This window comes from Propithecus coquereli, unplaced genomic scaffold, assembly GCF_000956105.1.
Source record: "Propithecus coquereli isolate 6110/MARCELLA unplaced genomic scaffold, Pcoq_1.0 Scaffold698, whole genome shotgun sequence".
NCBI classification, from domain to species: Eukaryota; Metazoa; Chordata; class Mammalia; order Primates; family Indriidae; genus Propithecus; species Propithecus coquereli.
This window is the reverse complement of record NW_012153040.1, coordinates 425,779-442,168: the sequence shown is the minus strand read 5'-3', so window position 1 is coordinate 442,168 and position 16,390 is coordinate 425,779. Positions and strand designations below refer to the sequence as shown.

Below are 16,390 nucleotides of genomic sequence, written 5' to 3'. Positions count from 1 at the left end.
CCCAATCACCAGGGAAGGGGGAGGGGCTGAAGATTGAGTTGACCACCAATGGCCAGTAATTTAATCAATCCTGCCTATGTAATGAAGCCTCTGTAAAAACCCAAAAAGGATGGTTGGGAGGGCTTTTGGGTTGCTGAACACCTGGAGGTGGCACCCAAGAGGGCATGGAAGCTCCATGCCATCCCCAATACATACGACCCTGTGCTTCTCTTCCCTCTAGCTGTGCTTGAGTTGTATCCTTTTATGTTAATCAGGTACATGTAACCAAGTGTTTCCCTGAGTTTTGGGAGCTGCTCTAGCAAATTACCAAACCTGAGACGGGCGTGACGGGAACCTCCAATTTATAGCCAAGTCAGACAGAAGTTGGGCACAACCTGGGCACCCGCTACCCGGGATTGGCATCTGACGTGGGGACAATCTTGTGGGACTAAGCTCCTGGGGTCTGCGCTAACTGCTAGAATTAAACTGAACTGTAGGACACCCAGCTGGTGTTGGAGAATCAAGTCAGTGGGAGAAAAATCCACACATTTGGTCACAGAAGTGTACTGGGTTGAGTCTGAGTATAGCGAGGAAATACACTTTGTTTTCCCGTTTAACTGGGGAACACAGGAGACCAATGTCAACCTAAATAATAGAGAGGGAGGTGCTCTAAAAGAACACGATGTTTATTTGGGAATAGGCATTGCAATGGGAACGCGGGGCCATAGCGAGCTCTGTGTGTGTCCAGGAGCGGAAGGAAGACAAAGGTTTTTAGAGGAAAAACGAGGAGGATTCCATAATTATTTTGAGATAATTATCCTTGGCTCCAAGGATCAGTAACAAAGGTGGCACCAGTCCCAGGTCGCAGAGGCAGTTGCAGAGCATTTTGTGTGTGTGTGTGTGTGTGTGTGTGTGTGTGTGTGTGTGTAAGATTTTGACCTTTGTGTACAGTGGTGGTTTTGTGGTCTTTTGTGTTACTTCTTGTTATCCAGCACTCATGCATGAGAACCTCCCTCATGGCCTTCTGGGCTCTATTTGTCAGGATTTTTTAACACAAGGGACTCCATTTCGATTCTGACAACTTTCACACCAATGACACATCACGGTGGAGACCTGGGAAGAGCTGGGTTGACTCAGATGAAGGGATTTCCAACGCAGCTTTCCTGAAGGCTTCCATAATATTTACTGGCATGTGTCAAAGTGTCTCCTTTGACCCTTATTTAACACATAAGGCTCAGAGCGCTGTTACTGGTCTAAGAGATAGAACCAAGTCTTAGCCCCTAAATTCTGTGCAGGGGATTCCAAACCGGGGATGTCATCTTGCACAGGAGCCTCCTGGGAGTCCCGCATACATCTTAAAGCTAACAGGCCCACATCTCTTCGAGAATCATCATTGGGACACAACAGCTCTCTTTTAAAAATTCTCCCTTTAAGGGTGGATTTAGGCCAGGCCGGTGGCTCACACCTGTAATCCTAGCACTCTGGAAGGCCAAGGAGGGAGGATCGCTTGCGCTCAGGAGTTCGAGACCAGCCTGAGCAAGAGCAAACTACTAAAAATAGAAAAAGTTAGCTGGGCGTGGTGGTACTCGAATGTAGTCCTAGCTACTCGGGAGGCTGAGGCAGGAGAATCCCTTGAGCCCAGGAGTTGGAGGTTGCTGTGAGCTAGGCTGATGCCACAGCACTCGCCCCAGGCAAGAGAGTGAGACTCTGTCTCAAAAAAAGGGGGGAGGGGAGCGGGGGTGGATTTAGTTGAGGACAAATTTTGAGTAAATGGGTAAAAAGTAGGGTTGATTGTTATTTGTAAAATTTCTGTTTTTTGGAGAGAGGTTCTGGCTCTGTCACCCAGGCAGGAGTGCGATGGTGCGACCACAGCTTACTCCAGCCTCGAACTCCTGGCCTCAAGCGATCCTCCTGTCTCAACGTGCTGGGATGACAGGTATGAGCCACCGCACCCAGCCAGGGTAAGGTTTTGAACCCAAAACTCAGCTATAAATAAATGATGCTGTGTTTTTAGGAAAACCTGGGGCAGTTCAGAGTTTTAGAAAGATCTGGAGGAAAGAAAGACAAGCCTGTTGAGAAAACCACCCTGGGGAGGTAGTAATCTTAAATTGTCACCAGGCCTGGCCTGTCACAGCAGCCAGGACAGGAGAGGGGACGGGGTGAGGGAGAGGTACCCGCATCAGAGATGTCAGGGCTGGAGCTGCTGTCGGCCAGGCCACTCAGGGCCTTGGGCTACCAGCCAGAGCCAGGCCGACCTGGGCACAGAGGGAAGGGGCAGGAGAGGTGAGACCACCAGGCAGGCAGGGGCCCTTCCAGGAACTTGATGGAGAAGGGAGAGACCCAAAGGCCATAGCTGGGGGGCCGGGAAGAGTCAGCAAGGGGTGTTCCTGCCTCTTTTCCTGCCTTACAAAAGCCACAGTGAGAGAGTCTGCTGATGGGCAGGGGCGGTGGGTGCCGAGCAGGGAAGGGATCCCCCTTGTAGGGTCCTCGCCTGGCCGGTGGGTGGAATTAGGAGCTTCAGGGTGACTGTGAATTGGAAGAGATTGGCGTGGATCATAGGAAGACGAGGCCACATGGGATGTGTCTGTCCCAGGTGCTCACTGATGTAGCCCTGGCCAAGGGTGGTGACAGCCCCCTGCCCTCTGTGTGGTCAGTTGACACCCTGGGCCCCCTCTAAGAGGGTCATGAACGTGGAACAGCACGGCGGGTTCCATGTCGAGGGCTCAGAACACTGGCCAGAAGCCATTGCATAAGTCAGCTCAGGCTGCCGTGACAAAATGCCACAGCCTGGCTTGGACAACAGACACTTACTGTCCCACAGTCGCGGAGGCCAGAAGGTGCCATCAGGGTTGGTTTCTCCTGAGGCCCCCCTTCTGGCTGGCAGATGCCTCCTCCTTGCTGTGTCCTTACATGGCCTTTTTTCTGTGCACACCGGGAGAGTGAGCCCCTGGTGTCTCTTCTTGTAAGCACACCAGTCCTGTTGGATTGGGCCCTCTCCTTATGACCTCATCCTGAATTACCGCCTTAAAGACCCTACATCCAACTACACTGGGGGTTAGGGGTCAATGCAGGAACTGGGGGGGGGGGCACAATTCAGTCATAATAGCCACAGAGTCATTTCCAGGTAGAGCCTGGAAAACGCCAAGGAGGTCAGGAAGGAGCGAGGACAGAGTGCGGGCAATGCCAGCGGGCAGCAGTGGGACTGGCCGCAACCCCATGGCCTCAGTGTGGCTTGGCCAGGAGGAGGCCTGGCTGGGTGGAGGCTGGGGGCCAGCCTGCTGGGGTGGACAGGGCTCCTGTGGCCTGCACCCCCTGACTGGAAGCCCAGGAGTCTTTTCCTGGCCCAGATGAAAGAGGCCTGCCTGGGAAACATAGCTCACAGCGTCTGTCTAATGGAGAACATGAGCAAAGATCACAGATGCCTCAGCTTGTTTCAAATAACTTTTTTTTTTCTTTTTTTGAGACAGGGTCTCACTCTGTTGCTCAGGCTAGAGTGCAGTTGCACAATCATAGCTCACTGCAGCCTCAAACTCCTGGGGTCAAGCGATCCTCCTGCCTCGGCCTCCGGAGTAGCTGGGCCTACAGGCACATGCCACCACACCTGGCTAATTTTTCTTATTTGTAGAGATGGGGTCTCGCTATGTTGCCCAGGCTGGTTTCAAACTCCTCGTCTTAAGCAGTCCTCTCCTCGGCCTCTGAAAGTGCTGGGATTACAGGTGTGAGCCACTGCACCCAGCCCCAAATAACTTCTGATCACCCCCTCCTCTCCGGTATTTTAAATACTGTTCTCAGAAAATAAAAGAAACAGCAACGATTTCCCTTTCTCCATTGTCTCTCCCTCCGTCTGGCTCCATTTTGCCCCAGAGCCCAGTGGCAGAGCTGGGAGGTTGGGCTGGCCAGGCACTGGGCAGCCACAGATGGAACCTGGGACAGCAACCCTGGAGTAGGGGGACAGCAGCGCCCCGCGAGGCAGCACTCTGCACCCCATTAAAATTGCAGCTACATGTAAACGAGCAGTAGTAGCATCTGCTGCCTTCTGGGTAGCCCCGGAGCCATGGGGTCTGGAGGCCACCTGTCCAAGGTCACCTAACCCTTGAGGGAGTCCCTGGGGCTGATGTGGCTTTTCCAGAGCCTCAGGCCATCCTGATGACTTCTCTTCCAGTGGCTGCTTAGCTGGCAGCTACTCGGGAACCTGAACCTGTTTTGGCTCCAGTCCTCAGGTTCCCCTTTGACACCTGAATGTCACATCCTCACTGTCTGGCTCCAGTTTTGACAGTGACTGAAAACTCTCAAGTGAGAGTTTCTGGAAGGCCCCGCCCAGTCTGCCCACAGGAGGGGAAAATAGTTGGTGTGTGGACTGAGCCTTGGAAGGGCTGGGGTCCCTGGGTCCCCCTGTTCTAGTTGGAGAACTGGCCACAGAAGCCCTGAAATGGCCTTCCCTGGGACACATGGCCATGTGACGTCCAGCCAGGCTGCCTGCCTGGGGCCGTGGGCACCACCTGGTTTGGGAGCTCGCGGAAGAGCAGCCTTGGTTGCCCACAGCACTTGGTCTTTCCAACCTGGCCAGAGGCGAGAAACGCAGCGGGGCCCTGCCTTCCAGGAAACCATTTACGTGTGTGCCTGCCTAGTCACGGCCCCGCTGGCCTCTCCGTACCGTGAGAACCGGGTGACGCAGGGCTCTGCCGGGCAGCTGACCATCGCTCGGCAGGCATCCCTCTCCCGCTCGTCAGGCCGACTGGGCTCCACCACCCGCCCCAGCCCTGGCTCTGGCAGCTCCCCCTCACCCACGAGTGACCTGTGAGCCTGCCTGCTGACCCGTGGCAGCTGCTCCGTTTGGATCTCAAAACTGAGCATCTGTCACCCCTCAGTTTTTCTGTTTATCTTTCCAGAACTACCTTTGACAGCCTGTCGTGGTCAGTCCTTTTAAGGCAATCAGGGCATTCTTTTGGGGGTGAGTATAAAAGTCCTTCTAGATTTCTACATGAAATCCTACCTTCTCTTTATTCAGACAGGGCACATACCAGGAGGTCCAGGCCCGTGTGCCTGTGTCCTGGCCACGGCTGGTGGGCGAGGTCCGGCCCCATGTCACCCAGCATAAAGGGACTGAGCTTGGGGAGGGAGGAGTCAAGACCCTGGGATCTCAGCCTCTGCCCCTGGATCGACTCTGGGACGCCGAGTGTGGTGGGGATGCTTTGTGTGCCTTCATTTCCCCTGGGCCTTGCCAGGGGCCTGGGCTCCCCAGTCAGTCAGCTCTTGCCTGAAAAATCAACTCCTCGCGAGAGACCTGCGATACGGCCCTGTGCCCAGGAAGGTAGGGAGGGACAGTGCCGTCACCTTTTAGGGGCTGGACACTGAGTGGGGCCAGCGGCAGCCCTTTCCTCGCCGGCAGACATCAGACTGGGCAGAACAGCGTGTTGTCCATGCAGCTCCTCCAACGAGGGCAGGACCCACTGCCAACCCCGTGAGGGTTGTGGGGCTTCAAGGCCTCGAAGAACCCGAGGGTGGAGGCACACCCTCTTGCTGAGCCCTAGGTCAGCCTCGGGCCAGCGAAGGGCGACCCTGAGCTCAGGGCTGCTATCACCGGCCCTGTGTCACCCCAGGACACCTCCATAACCTCCCACTGTCAGCGACCTGGCCTTGGCTGCAGTGACGCTCCGCGGGCAGTGGTGTTTGCGGACAAGCTGAGAAGGGTCACGTTGCAAGTAGTAGATCATGTGACACGCCCCCCTCACTCCCGAGAGAGCTGACCAGGCGGCTGACGAGAACCACCTCCTGGGAGTTCAAGGAAGAGTTCGGGCTCACCCACCCTTCGGCTACCTCACTGGCCACTTGCAGTCTGTCAGGTGAGCCTTGCTCCCCTGTGGGGCCTCAGGGTGACGGCTGATGCACGCACTGCTGAAGGCCGAATGGATGTGGCCTGGCTGTCCCCAAGCTACACTCGTGGTAGGACCCACGTCGCACGCCCACCGCAGGTGCAGCTCCTCTGTAGGCTGGGTGGGCTTCTGAGGTCCAGGCCAGAGGTAGAGCAGAATGCCACGTCCCATCCACACGCAGTAGAAAGGCTAGACCTCGCTGCAGCACCAAACGCCGGTCTCAGCAGAAACCCTCCAAGACCAGGGGGCTCATGCCAGAGCAGCGGCTGCAGATAGGAGCCACAGCCCAGGCTGTGTGTGGCTGGAGCCCTCCCTGCCCCTGGGCCCAGCATGGCCAAGGAGCACCAGCCGGCCTGCCCCATCTGCTCTCTGTCCCTCCTCTCAGCAAGGCCGTGGTCCTTGCCCAAACCAGACTGCCCCACACTCGGCGGAGTCGCTGCTGCTGCTCTGTGTCCTAATGCTGCTCGGCTGGCATCTGTCTGTGGCACCTAGACCCCACTAGGCCTGGCTTCTCTGCAGCAGGCCTCTTGGGCTCCCAGCCCTGTCACTGCACACCCCAACCCCGCCCCACCAGTTCAGGGCTTTTTTACAGCGGCACCCATCCTGGTTTTTCTTTTTAATCCAGAAATCACCACTAATGCAAGTAGTCTCAGGTAACTTTAATGAAATTGTCAGCAGTCCTCTCCCCGTGGTGGTACGTAGACGGCTGAGCTCAAAAGCAGGATCCCAGCTGCTAAGAGACCAGCCACCCACCGAGGGAAGGCTGGGCTGCCTCCAGGGAGGGCGCCCAGCTCGCTGCTCCCGAACCAGGGCTCCCGGCAAGAAAGCATCACTTCTAGTTGAAGAGTCCGGCAGCCATGCCTCAGGGGAGCTCACACCGGGCTCTAGGCCTCAGCCTGCCCTGCAGGGGGACAGCCAAGTCCCCCTCCTGGAGGACACTGTGTTCTCCAGCCCTGAGCCGGCTTTGCCACCCACAGGCCTGTGAGGCAGGAGACGGGGTGACCATTGCCATCGTGGCGTGGTGGCGGAGGGGCACTTTTACAACTACATAGAAAAGAGTGGTCATTCCATCATTAAACGGCATACATCCTACATAAATAAAAAGTGAAAAGTGGAAGGAGGTCGGGGAGGGAAGCAAAGTTGGCACAGACATTGATATATTGCTTTCCAGTTTCAAGGCGACAGATGCAAATCATTAAACACCGGAAGAGACAAAAACAAGAGCAGGATTTGGCTTTTCTAAGCAAAATGTGCTCCCCTCGCAGGGCTGGAGGGACGGACAGAGAAGGGAAGCCAGGCTGGAGGAGCCCACTGGGCCCAGACCCTGTGCAGAGAGAGGGCAGAGGCCTCCATTCTCTTATCCTCACCGCCCGGGAGGGTGGCACTGCTTTAAGACGGTGCTCTGCTCTCCCTGTGAGAAAAAGCACGAAATCAATACACACACAGACGTAAAACCCTCAAGTGGCTTTGTTTTCCGTTCCTTGCCTCAGCAGGTCCACGAGCAGAGGGAAGAGTTGGGGGGCGTGTGGCCCCCAGCTGTCATGATCTCCCGTGTGCCGCAGGCTCCATGGAGCTGCCCATCGACACACGTGTGAGCCCCCAACACTGTGCCTCGGGAAGGATCGAGGGACACTGGGTACTGGTGCTGTCCCCAGACAACCCATGCGCGTTTTCCTGAGTCCAGCCACGCTTCCCTCTCTGCTCAGCTACATCCTCTCCTCCTGCAAGACCAGCATGGGACCTCCACTCTGCTCAAGAGCTGTTTCCTTTCTTCTTTCTCCATGCCGGACCCCCTTTAAAAAAGTGATGCAAATGTGCATGGGTTTGTTGCTTCAAAATACTTGGCGGCCTCCCTGGTTCTCTTTTACCTAAGCTGGGTGGTCAGGAGGGGCTGCAGAGTGCGCCCTGGCTCCTGCGCAGGTGCATGGGGGGGCCTGTCCCTCCGCCTGCCCTGGGGCGGGAGCCTCCCCACCCCTGTGCTGGGCCTGTTCCTGACCCCCCACGTTCCCGATGTTCCAGAGGCTTTGGAAACGACTCCTGGCGAAAACACAGCTGGTGCGCAGAGGAAGACGAAATGCTGCCGGGACACCGACTGTCCACGGAGTACATTCTAATATCTTATTAGGTATCTGATCTGTTAGGAAAAAAATTAGAAACTATGTATATAAAACTTAAAAATATTCAAATATCAAAAGGCTATTTCGGATCAAAGTTTTTAAAACAAGCTGTCAGCAAGCTGCCACCACCAAGAGGAAACTTTTACAAAAGTTGAGCGAGTCCGTTCAGTGGAGAGCAAGGAAAAGAAGGATCTGTGTGGGGCGCCTGGGGAGGGGAGGGCCTTGGGGGGCAGAGGGAGGCCAGAGGAGTCAAGGCCCTTTGAGGCCAAAAAGGAGAGCGTGGGCCAGCGGGCAGTCCGCATCGGTGGCTGCAGTCACCGTCCCTGGACAACAAACATAGAGTGCGCAGCCCCGGCCGCCCTCCCCGCCATGTCTGCCCCAGACGGAGATGCCTTCCGCATATAAACAGCAACAATGGAGCAACAGGAAAGAGCCAGAAGCAGACCCATTTCTGCACAGAAATCCTTCCAGAAAGAAAAAGAAGAAAGCAGTGAATGGAGTCAAAACGCTATACAGTGTCGACTTAGCTTCTCCAACCCTAGAAACAGAGTCGGGTCTCCAAGTCAGGGGAGAGGACGGGCCCCCACCCACACAGGGACAGGGCTGTGGCCCCCATGGTGTGAAGCAGCAGCAGCGTTTATTCAAGACACAACAGGGAGGGAATCTGGTCGTGTTCCCTTCTGCCCGGAGAGGGTGCATCTTGATAAGTGATCCAGTAGAAATCTTTTAAACTCTGATAAGTTAAGTTCATAAAAATCACTCTCTCAACCCCGTGCCCAGGGGCCAGGCCCGCAGCGGAGACACGCTGGCCTGGGGCGCCCTCTGGTGGCAGTGTGGAAAGCCACAGTCTGAGGCCAGCCCTGGGATCTGCCCAGGCCACTGGGTCTTCTGCTTTAGATAGCTGTCTCTTGGCAGATGGCCCAGACTCTTGGGGGAGGCCCAATTACACCTCAAGAAGGTTCGGTTCCCGCTCAATGGAGGGCCTATTTAGCCAGAGGTTTCCAGGCTGTTCTGCCAGCCTCTTGGAGGTGGAGTTGGGCCTTTAGACTTCGGTGGAGAACAAGATGCTCTGTCTCTTGCTGTCTGGGGCAGGGATGGCCTCTAGTTGCAGGAAGTACAGCAGCACCTGGACCTGCCCGGGAAGAGGAAGCGGCTCAGAGCGCTGCTTACAGCTGCAGGTGGGGAGGCCTTCCTGGCCCAAGTGCCCAAGTCCAGCTCGGGGTGCTGAGGGCTCCTGCTGGTGACATGAACCCCTACAGGAGATCCTGCAGTGGGGTGGAGGGGGGTCCCTACGAGGCATGACTTGCGGCTGTTTCAAGCCCGAGGCCAGGGGCTCCAGCAGGACCACCAGGTGGCCTGGGCCCTCCCTGCTCCTCCCAGCCGTGTGGACCTAGGCAAGTCCTTCTCTCTTGGCCGCCGCCCATACTGTACAGGTGGGAAGACCGGCAGGGCTCAGGGTGGGGCAGGCAGAGGCCACCTGTCAGGCCAGAGTGGCGTGGGTTAGAGCCTGTCTCCCGTACCTGGGACATGACCTCCAGGGACCAGCTGTCAGTCATGGTGATGGGCTGGCTGGGGTTGGCAGGGAGCTTGCTCTCCTTCTCCGAGGGCCGCAGCAACGTGGGGCCGAAGACCGTGGCCAGGTTGTGCAGGGACATCTTGTTCACTGCCTCCTTTTCTGCCACCCTGCAGGGGCAAAGCACAGGGTTCTGTTTCAGCACCACCTCCAGGACAGAGGCAGAGGGGCAGGGCTGCCCTGGAGTCCTCGGGGAATGGGCGGTAGACTCCATAGCACAGCCACCCGGGAGGGAGGGACCTCGACCCTGGCTGTGCTGGAAGCAGACTCTACCCAGGTTCTTCTGGTCCCAGGGGCCCAGGATAAGGGGCGCTCAAGGCTGGCAGGCGCTGTGTCAGCTCTGAGCCATGACCTGGGGTGGGGCACAGGAGAGGAGTCCAAGTGTACTGCTGGCCATGGTGAAGTTCCCTGCTCTTTGCTTAAGGCCACGGTGCAGGGGGCGGAGGGTGGCAGAGAGCGGAGGGATGGGTGAAAGTGGCGCTGGACCCCGGAGGCAGTAACTACAGACAGGGGTGGGGAGAATAGGCCCTGGGTGCCGAGGAGTCTGGCTGGGGCCAGTGGGGCACCCTGCTGCCTTGGGTCCTGGAGCCCTGGGCCCCTGCGCAAGAGCCACGGCTACCTTTTCAGATGGTCCAGAAGGAAGAGGAAGGTGAGCAGGTTGGCCTCTGGCAGGGACAGCAGCAGGTTGAGCATACAGCTCTCCTTTGCAACAGGGTCTGAAAGAGCTGCAGAAGGTGGGGAGTTACTCCTCAGGGTCACAGCAACGGGCTGAACACCTCCTGAGGGTGGCTGGACAGAGCAGCCTACACCGTGTCACAGGCCCTGGCGAGCCCGAGCCTGTCATCGTCCCTGCTCACACAGCAGTCTGGCCCCCAGTGGAGAACCTGTAATGGGTGCCTATGTGGGGTGAGCCGCCTGAACGCCTTTGCTCTCGCTCAAAGGGGTCAATGGGGCCAGGCGTGGTGGCTCACGCCTGTAATCCTAGCACTCTGGGAGGCCGAGACAGACGGATTGTTTGAGCTCAGGAGTTCGAGACCAGCCTGAGCAAGAGCGAGACCCCTGTCTCTACTAAAAATAGAAAAAAAATTAATCAGACAACTAAAAATATATAGAAAAAATTAGTCGGGCATGGTGGCGCATGCCTGTAGTCCCAGCTACTGGGGAGGCTGAGGCAGAAGGATTGCTTGAGCCCAGGAGTCTGAGGTTGCTGTGAGCTAGGCTGATGTCACGGCACTCTGGCCCAGGCAACACAGTGAGACTCTGTCTCAAAAAAAAAAAAAAAAAAAAAAGCGGGGGTCAACGGCACCCGGGGACCAGCAGCAGGAGGGGCCGTGAGAGTGGCTGCTTGTGGGCAGAGCTGCCCTCGGGGCTGACTCAGCCAGTTCCTTCCACCACCGCCCCCTCGGAAGAGCCCAGGGCAGGAGAAGTCCCTCGTGGAAACAGGCAGGTGGAGTGAGGGACAAGGAGGGTGGGAGGGACTTCAGGAGCAGCAGGCAGACTCGCTCTAAGGGTGACACAGAGGCTGCAGTTGCCTCCTATGCCAGCACCCCCCTTTGGACATCACCCTCCAGGCTGACTTAGGGTCAGGCTGGGTTTGACCCTACACTTGACGGGGCCAGGACCTGGGATGAGAGCCTCAGGCTTCACTCTCTCGGTCTACTTGCGGACAGGGACAGCGGGCAGCCCTCTGGGGATGGGCAAGGCCTTGCAGGCAGGCTCAGTTCTCATCCCCGTGTCACACACGGCCAGCTTTTTCAGGCTGGGTTGAAACTTGGACCTGGCAGCGGGGCATGGCTTGGGTTCCCACACCCTGCCTTTGACAACAGCCTCCAAGGGCAGCAGCAGACAGGAGGGGAGGTGGGGAGATGCTCACCGATGCCCTCAGCGAAGTTGGGGTAGAACTCGTCGGTGAAGAGGGGCTCGGGCAGCTCGCGGAAGTAGAGCTTCAGGGTGCCGGCGATGGCGTTCACGTCCATCTCGCTCATCATCACCGACACGTCCTTGTTATCTGGGAAGAGCGTGGAAATGGATCCTGAGCAGGGGCTTCTGCAGTCCCTGCCTTGGCTAACGCACTGTCCTTGCCACGCTGATGGCTCTGTGGGTTCCTCCCCTTTGAGTGGCTCATCTTACTCCTCCCAAACATCCGTGCGCGGTTCTGCACCTGTGCAGGGCTGACAGGGAGGCGTCTGCACCCCACACCTCTCCCCTGTTCGGCCAGGAGCAGCCTGGCCGCAGAGCCAGATGCGCTGGCCAGGGGCGGCCAGTGGGGCAGGACATAGCGCCTGGCTGGGAATCAGCTGGCTCTGCCCCGTATGTAGCGACTGCCCGGGTGCCAGTGTCTTCTGAAAGCAGGAAGGCACTGGGATTAGCTGAGCTGTTTCAGTGTTTGAACTGGTGCCACTGGTCCTCTGTGTCACAGGCCTGGTCCACTCTGGTTGCCCAGAGGGAGCTAGAAGTACAGCAGGGCCCATCCAGGGGTCCTGGTCAGGGTGAGTGGTGTGTGCCCCGTGGAAAGGTCTGCAGGCACAAAGTCCTGGTTCTGCCACCTGTCACTGTGAAGATGCTGCGCAAGGACCCTCAGGTGTCCTGGAGCCCACCCTGCCATCTGGGGCAGCTCCACCTCCTTTGCAGCGCAAGGGTCGGCGAGACGGAGGTGGAGACGCCGCGGCACCGCAGGAGCTGGGTCACGCCAGTGCCCTTTGCCCCGCCGCATTCTCAAGCAGGCCAGTGCTCAAGCTGCACTGACCCCTGACCTTCGGCACCTCTTGTCCACCCCCAACACAGGCAGACCGAGGTCCCGCAGAAGTCCTTGGTCCGACCTAGCAAGCGGCACTTGTGGCTAGGATGGTTTAAGGACTGGCCCCTGCAGAAGCTCCTCCCACGACTCGTCTTCTCATTTTTTCAAATAATAAATCAGTAAGTAAAGGCCCAGAGAATGGTATGACAGGGCCGGGCCACACAGGGTGCTCCCAGAGTCTCAGCACCGACACCCCCACCCAGCCCCCATCCCACACTGCCCAGGCTGACACTCACTGACGTCGAAGGCTGCCTTCAGCGCCTGGATGTCCGTGGCCACTCCGGACACGCGGTAGATGCCCACCTCCTCCATGCCTCGGCGCTCGATCTCCTCCACGCACTGTCGCACGACGTAGGGCACTTTGGACCTCTCTCTCCTGTGGGGGAGGGGAGCGTCCTCAGTGCCCCGGCAGCCCCGCTCAGGCCGCAGCATGGGGGACCTGCCGCCTGTCTGCACACCTGGAGGCGGGATGAGGACGGTGACGAGGGTGCCCAGGTTTGGGGCTGCACACAGAGCCTTTAACACGTGTCCCCTCCCTTCTTCACACTCACAGTTACCACTGCACGGATCTCATCAGGGCCACCTAAGAGGCCGAAGCAGCCAGACACCCTGCAAGTCACACCTGATCTTTGGGGGAAGGTCTGGAGGCTTCTCTGAGAGAAGTTGGCCACAGGAAGGGCATTTAAAAGATCCCAGGCCTCGGGCTGACAAGCGGCCACACGACGTCCTGGATGGCATCTCTGAGTCGGGAGATCGGTACCGGTCCTGGCCCTACAGCTGCTTGCCGTGGGAGAGGCGACTCCCCTGACTGCCCCCAGCCCGGGCCCTCCACACACATCGCTGAGTGTGCGACTGCGCAGGGCTGCCTGACATTCCGCTGCTTTCCGTCTCTGAGTCTTGGCAACGGGTAGTCCCAATACCTCAGTGTGGGACGCTGGGCTAGGAATACTTCGCAGACAGCGGACAGTGCTGTTTGAGGCCTCAACTTTAGTTTGTTTTGTAGCTGGTTTAGGAGCACCTCAAAGCTCTTTCCCAAACCACCCTCATCCGCCTGTGCTCATGTTGGGTAGCTGCCAACGGGTCCTCTCTGCTGGCACCTGGAGCCTTCCCAGAGCACTGCGGAGGGCCCGGGTGCAGCTGGGGGCAGGGAGTGGTGTTTAGAGACAAGCAGGCGTCCAGGGAACAACCGACGTAGGCCCCGCCGGCCCAGATGACCAGCGCGGTCAGGGGCTTGGCTCAGTCCTATCCTGGGGAAGCACATGAATTCTGGCAGGAAGCGGCTGTGTCCGAGAGAGCCGCCCTCAAATGAGACACGGGCTTCTGGCAACTGCCTTGTGACAAAGGGGCAGGGGTTACAGTTCTTCAACAGGAACCCAGGACTGTGACAAGTTCCAAGCAAGGGAAGAAAACCCTGCTCTGGGCAGTTCCTGGAGTCGTGCAGGGGCCGGCCTGCTGCTCCCAAGGAAGGGGGCAGGGACTTCCCTGAGCTGGTTCTGCAGTAAACACAGGAGGTGCCAGGCACAGCCAGCGCCCCTGGCCTGGCCTCCCTGTGCAGCAACCTTGCACAGAGAGGAGGGAACCACGCCTGCTCTTTCCTGCAGAAACACGTGGAGGACAGGTGCCCCTGGGACACACGCGCCCAAGCCCCTTGCCACTTACTTGGTGACCACAGCAATCTTGACCCCGAAGACCCCTGTCTGTTTTCGGGAAGGCATTCTCTTCAAGCTGAACTCCCTGCTGGTGAACTTGACAGAGAGTTTCACCTCGATCTGCAGTGGGAAGAAGGGGCACGGCCCTCTCACCCTCCTGGTCCTCACAGCCCAAGGTCACAGGAGCCCCTGGCAAGTCTGTCCACCCCCAGGGCAAGCGGGTCTCGGTCCCAGCGTGAGGAGGGGCTGCCTCTCAGCAAAAGCCAGGTAAGGACAGGAAGGTTTAAGGACCTGCTTCTGCAGAACATCCTCCTATGATTCCTGTTGCTCTTTCTTAATAGCAATTTAAAAATTAAGAGGAGAGAACATACAGAGAATGACATAACAAAAAGCCAAGAACTACCAATTGTTAACATTTCATCCTATCTGCCCAGGCCTTTTTTGGTGTGTGGTTATGTTTTTAAAGGTCTACACCTTTCTCGGATAGCTGAAGATGAATCAAGGGTCTCTGTCCCTGTGGGTAGCCCCGAGAGCACCAGGTCGAGACCCTACCTGTCCTCGCGGTGCCATAAGATCTCTGTTCAAGGAGGGAGTCTCAGGGCCTGGCTGGGGACTGCACTCCAGCCACCGAATGGAAGATTCCTTTCCTGTGCACAGCGACTCTGCCGTGCAGGGAGCCTTCCCTCGTCTAGCCAGAGACCGGCTCTCAGAGACTCGCTCAGGCTTAGCTGCCTTCTGACTGTTTCAGAGGGAACAGGGGCCGGCCTGACCCACTGGGGGAAGCAGGCGCCTAGAGGGCCCCATGGGCACATACCCCATTCATGGCGATGACGGTGCGTTGCCAGTCTCTGTCCTGCAAGGCCTGGGGGTCCAACTGAAAGTAAAGACTCATGATTAGCAGAGGCCCTCAGTCTGTGCAGAGGCTCCACTGGGCAGGAGCCAACACCCGCTACTTCTCCACGTGCACGTCAGAGCCTGACTGTGGCCGGCACCTCCATCTACAGGCCGAGAGTCCAGAGTAAGGAGAGGACCTGCTAGCAACCCCTGGAACCTCAGGGTGCCATCGGCCTTTCTCCATCCTGCTCCCTGTCGCCACAGGAGCTACACAAAACTCAGTGGAGGGTGAGCGGTCGGTCTAGGACCCGAGTTCAGCAGCAGCTTCTCAGGGGCATGGCATCAGAGCTGTCGCGTGGGATCGTGGACACTGTTTTCTCTCTATGCACCGTGGACTGGCTTGGGGCAGGAGAAGCCTCCAGGCCAGGCCAGTACCAGGGCTTCAAGTCAGGCCCGCAAGGACCCAGACATAAGCCCTAAACCACGCAGCTGGTGAGGGGGCCAGGAGGAAGCCCCTCTGTGACCCTCTAACATCTACCCCACAGAGCGCTGTCCCAGCAGCTGGGCTGCAGGAACTTGCTATTCAGTGTCAGCCAAACACAGTCTGGGCTGCTATGAAACACCCTACCTTCATGGCCAAGCCACATGCCCCTGACTGTGGAGGCTCTGTCTCCCCCTTTTTGGTGGGCACACGCTCTCCATCAGCGGTTCCCGCATGCAGCTGAGACCACTGGCTGGGCTGGGTGAACAGGCAGCACCTTAGGGGGTCTTGTTAAAAATACATTTGGGTGGGTCCTGAGATTTGCACTAGAAACTTCCCCAGGGGATTCTGGCATGAAGCCAGGTCAGGGAGCCACGGTCTGACACTGAACAGTGTGACACATTATCACACGTGGCCTTGTGTATCCATCCCTCGCTTCCGAGCAGGGACCACATCTCATGAGCACTCCTGGGGGAGCCCCCGACCTCCCTTTTAGGCCCTACTGGTTAACGTTTTCCAAGCATCTGAAACGTACAGCCAGAATGACACAGAAAAGCAAAGGGTGGCAGGACTTCTCCCTCCAGGGGCTGTGTGGTCACAAGTTCCCATTCTGTGTCTGGTCCAGGTTTCTAGAGCCACACTCTGGGCTGCAGGGACCCCACCCTGAGAAGCAGGGTCCATGAGCAGGCACCAGTCAGGCTCAAACCACTCAAAAAAAACAATCTCCCGAGTGACACTTCACCCCAGAGTGAGCCCCAGGCAGAGGCAGGAGGTGCATGACACAGGGCCCCTCCTGGCTCTGACCAGACCAGGCGTGAGTGGAGGAGACAGGGGTGTGTATCTGCTGCCATCACCCCCAACGCCCAGCTGCCCAAGGAAGGGGACAGAGTGTGCTTCCTCCCCCTCCCAAGGAAAGGGGAGTTTCCCCCACCACAAGCTTTTAAGAATGGAAACCCAGGCCGGGCGCGGTGGCTCACGCCTGTAATCCTAGCACTCTGGTAGGCCGAGGCGGGCGGATTGTTTGAGCTCAGGAGTTCGAAACCAGACTGAGCAAGAGCGAGACCCTGTCTCTACTAAAAATAGAAAG

General features: G+C 57.7%; 1 protein-coding gene and 1 pseudogene across 1 annotated transcript in view; both read right to left on the bottom strand.

Moving 5' to 3' along the window:
• Nucleotides 1-5,792: 5,792 nt before the first annotated feature.
• Nucleotides 5,793-7,065, bottom strand: LOC105823725 (annotated as a pseudogene).
• A 1,530-nt stretch (nt 7,066-8,595) lies between these two features.
• BCR (breakpoint cluster region) overlaps nt 8,596-16,390 on the bottom strand; it is a 122,277-nt gene continuing 114,482 nt past the window's right edge. The window contains exons 17-23 of the mRNA XM_012661006.1: nt 14,803-14,862; nt 13,999-14,108; nt 12,576-12,715; nt 11,416-11,550; nt 10,162-10,267; nt 9,490-9,652; nt 8,596-9,101 (exon numbers count right to left, since the gene is read on the bottom strand). Coding sequence (XP_012516460.1) covers nt 9,012-9,101; nt 9,490-9,652; nt 10,162-10,267; nt 11,416-11,550; nt 12,576-12,715; nt 13,999-14,108; nt 14,803-14,862 — 804 coding nt within the window. The 3' untranslated portion in view covers nt 8,596-9,011. The remainder of the gene's footprint in view (nt 9,102-9,489; nt 9,653-10,161; nt 10,268-11,415; nt 11,551-12,575; nt 12,716-13,998; nt 14,109-14,802; nt 14,863-16,390) is intronic.